This window comes from Lactuca sativa, chromosome 3, assembly GCF_002870075.4.
Source record: "Lactuca sativa cultivar Salinas chromosome 3, Lsat_Salinas_v11, whole genome shotgun sequence".
NCBI lineage: Eukaryota > Viridiplantae > Streptophyta > Magnoliopsida > Asterales > Asteraceae > Lactuca > Lactuca sativa.
In genome coordinates this window covers 276572409-276574670 of record NC_056625.2, presented here as the reverse complement: position 1 = coordinate 276574670, position 2262 = coordinate 276572409, and the positions used below count along the sequence as shown (strand labels likewise).

The 2262-nt window shown below is 41.8% G+C and overlaps 1 protein-coding gene across 1 annotated transcript; it reads left to right on the top strand.

Annotated features, from left to right (window-relative positions):
* Nucleotides 1–312: 312 nt before the first annotated feature.
* LOC111917657 (phospholipase A(1) DAD1, chloroplastic-like) lies at nucleotides 313–1422 on the top strand. The gene has a single exon (XM_023913325.2). It carries the CDS (start codon nucleotides 328–330, stop codon nucleotides 1420–1422), a length of 1095 nt encoding a protein of 364 aa, XP_023769093.1. The 5' UTR covers nucleotides 313–327.
* Nucleotides 1423–2262: the final 840 nt, after the last annotated feature.

The following is a 2262-nucleotide window of genomic DNA, read 5'->3' as shown; positions in this document are numbered from 1 at the left end:
ACGGAGCTACACGTGTATCTATGTATTACAACTATATAAACTCCTCTTCTTCCTTGCAAAAACTAGCTCAAACACTAACGCCCACCCCCCTACTCCTTTCACCTCATTGTGATGAGGCTTACTTTCAAATCACTATTTTCCTTCAAAGTAACGGCTTCACCACCACAAGAACCACCACCATGCCGGCGGTGCTCCGCAATTTCTCGCAACACTAGTAAGCCAACTAAAGGTACTCGAGCTCCGGGTGATTGGGAGCGATTGGTTCTGGAGTTAGGGGATGATAATCGTCGACCTCTACCTTCAACTCGATCACTAAGCAATAAATGGATGGAGTTCCATGGCGCCAAGAACTGGGAAGGTTTGTTAGATCCTCTTGACGATGGTTTGCGTGGAGAGATCATACGCTACGGAAGTTTCGTGGAGGCTGCATACACGTCCTTTGACTTTGATCCATCTTCTCCGACTTACGCTTCATGTCGCTACACAAAAAGCTCGATACTTGAACGTTCCGGTGTCCACAGATCCGGGTACAGAGTGACGAAACATTTACATGCCACGTCTTCCATTCCCTTGCCACGTTGGATAGAGAGGATGCCACGTTGGATGCAAGTACAGTCCAGTTGGGTAGGTTACGTAGCCGTTTGCGACGATGAAAAGGAGATCTCTAGGCTCGGAAGACGAGACATCGTCATTGCTCTCCGTGGCACTGCCACTTGTCTAGAGTGGCTTGAAAATCTACGCGCCACCCTCACTCATTGCAACTCCGACGACCAAAAAGACGACGGACCCATGGTGGAGACCGGAGTTCAAAGCTTGTATTCCTCCAGCAGCATCATATCCCCGAGTTTACAACAATTATTACGAGAAGAGATTGTCAGATTACTAAGAATGTACAGTGACGAGCCACTTAGTTTGACAATCACCGGCCATTCTTTAGGAGCTTCTTTAGCCATTCTAGCGGCGTACGATATCAAAACCACCATCAAACACTCTCCACATCTCTCTGTAATCTCATTTGGTGGGCCCAGGGTCGGAAACCGAAGCTTTCGCCACCATTTAGAGGAACAAGGAACGAAAATCTTACGTATAGTCAATTCCGATGACATAATCACAAAAGTGCCTGGGTTTTTCGTCGAAGAGAATGATGATGTGGAACATGAAGAGGATGATCATGTCGCTCATTTGACTGGATGGATACAGAAGCACGTTACAGATAGTCGATGGGTGTACGCTAACATTGGGCATGAGCTACGGCTAAGTAGTCGAGACTTGTTAAAGTTAAGCAGTATTAATGTGGCGACATGCCACGATCTCAAGACTTATCTTGACCTTGTAAATGGTTTTGTGAGCTCAAGTTGTCCGCTTAGAGCTGGTGCAAGTAGAATGCTCAAGAAAGCTACTACTATCCCTTCTCTACAATAATTCTTTTTATTTTTATTTAAGGAAACAACAATAATTGATGCTTATATTGCAGATGAAAATATTAGAAAATAAATTGTTAATTTGTTATAATATATATTCATCTATATTTATATTCATATACTATTTCTTATAATAAAGTTTGAGCCAAATCAGTATGGTTAAAAACAAATGTTTATACATGACCATATTAATTTGATTTTCTGTAACGACAGAAATGAGCACCATGGTACATGTTCTAATTTTACAAAACATGCGCCTTCGTGAACTAACTTGCTACTTAGGAATTGAAGTATTGCAAGAAAATGGTTGTGTAAAGGTGAAGCAAGAGAGTTATGCTATGAAGATTCTAAAAGAGGCAAGTATGCAAGAGTGTAATGCAACTCAATGTCCGGTGGAGCCAGGACTAAAGTTGTCTAAAGCTGAAGATGAACCAGAAGTTGAAGCTACCCATTATCCACAAATAGTGGGTTGTTTACGATATCTCTTACACACTCGTCCTAACTTAGCATATTCGGTTGGAGTAGTTAGTTGTTATAAGCAAAGCCCAAGAGAATCTCATGCACATGCTATTAAGCAAATCCTCTGTTACTTGCATGGTACTCCTTTTGGGATAGTATATAAATGAAGTAAAAAATATTAGCTTGCTATGTTATAGTGATACTAGTCACAATGTGGATGTTGATGATGACATAAGTACAGCAGGTCATGTCTTCTACCTAGATGACTCATCTATCACTTGGTGCTCATAGAGGCAAGATACAATAGCTTTATCCTCGTGTGAAGTTGAGTTCATGGCAGCTACTACAGTTGTGTGTCAGGTAGTTTGGTTAAGTGAGTTGT

Excerpts from the sequence above, each read along its gene's own strand:
- LOC111917657 (XM_023913325.2), top strand. The coding sequence starts at position 328 with ATGGAGTTCCATGGCGCCAAGAACTGGGAAGGTTTGTTAGATCCTCTT.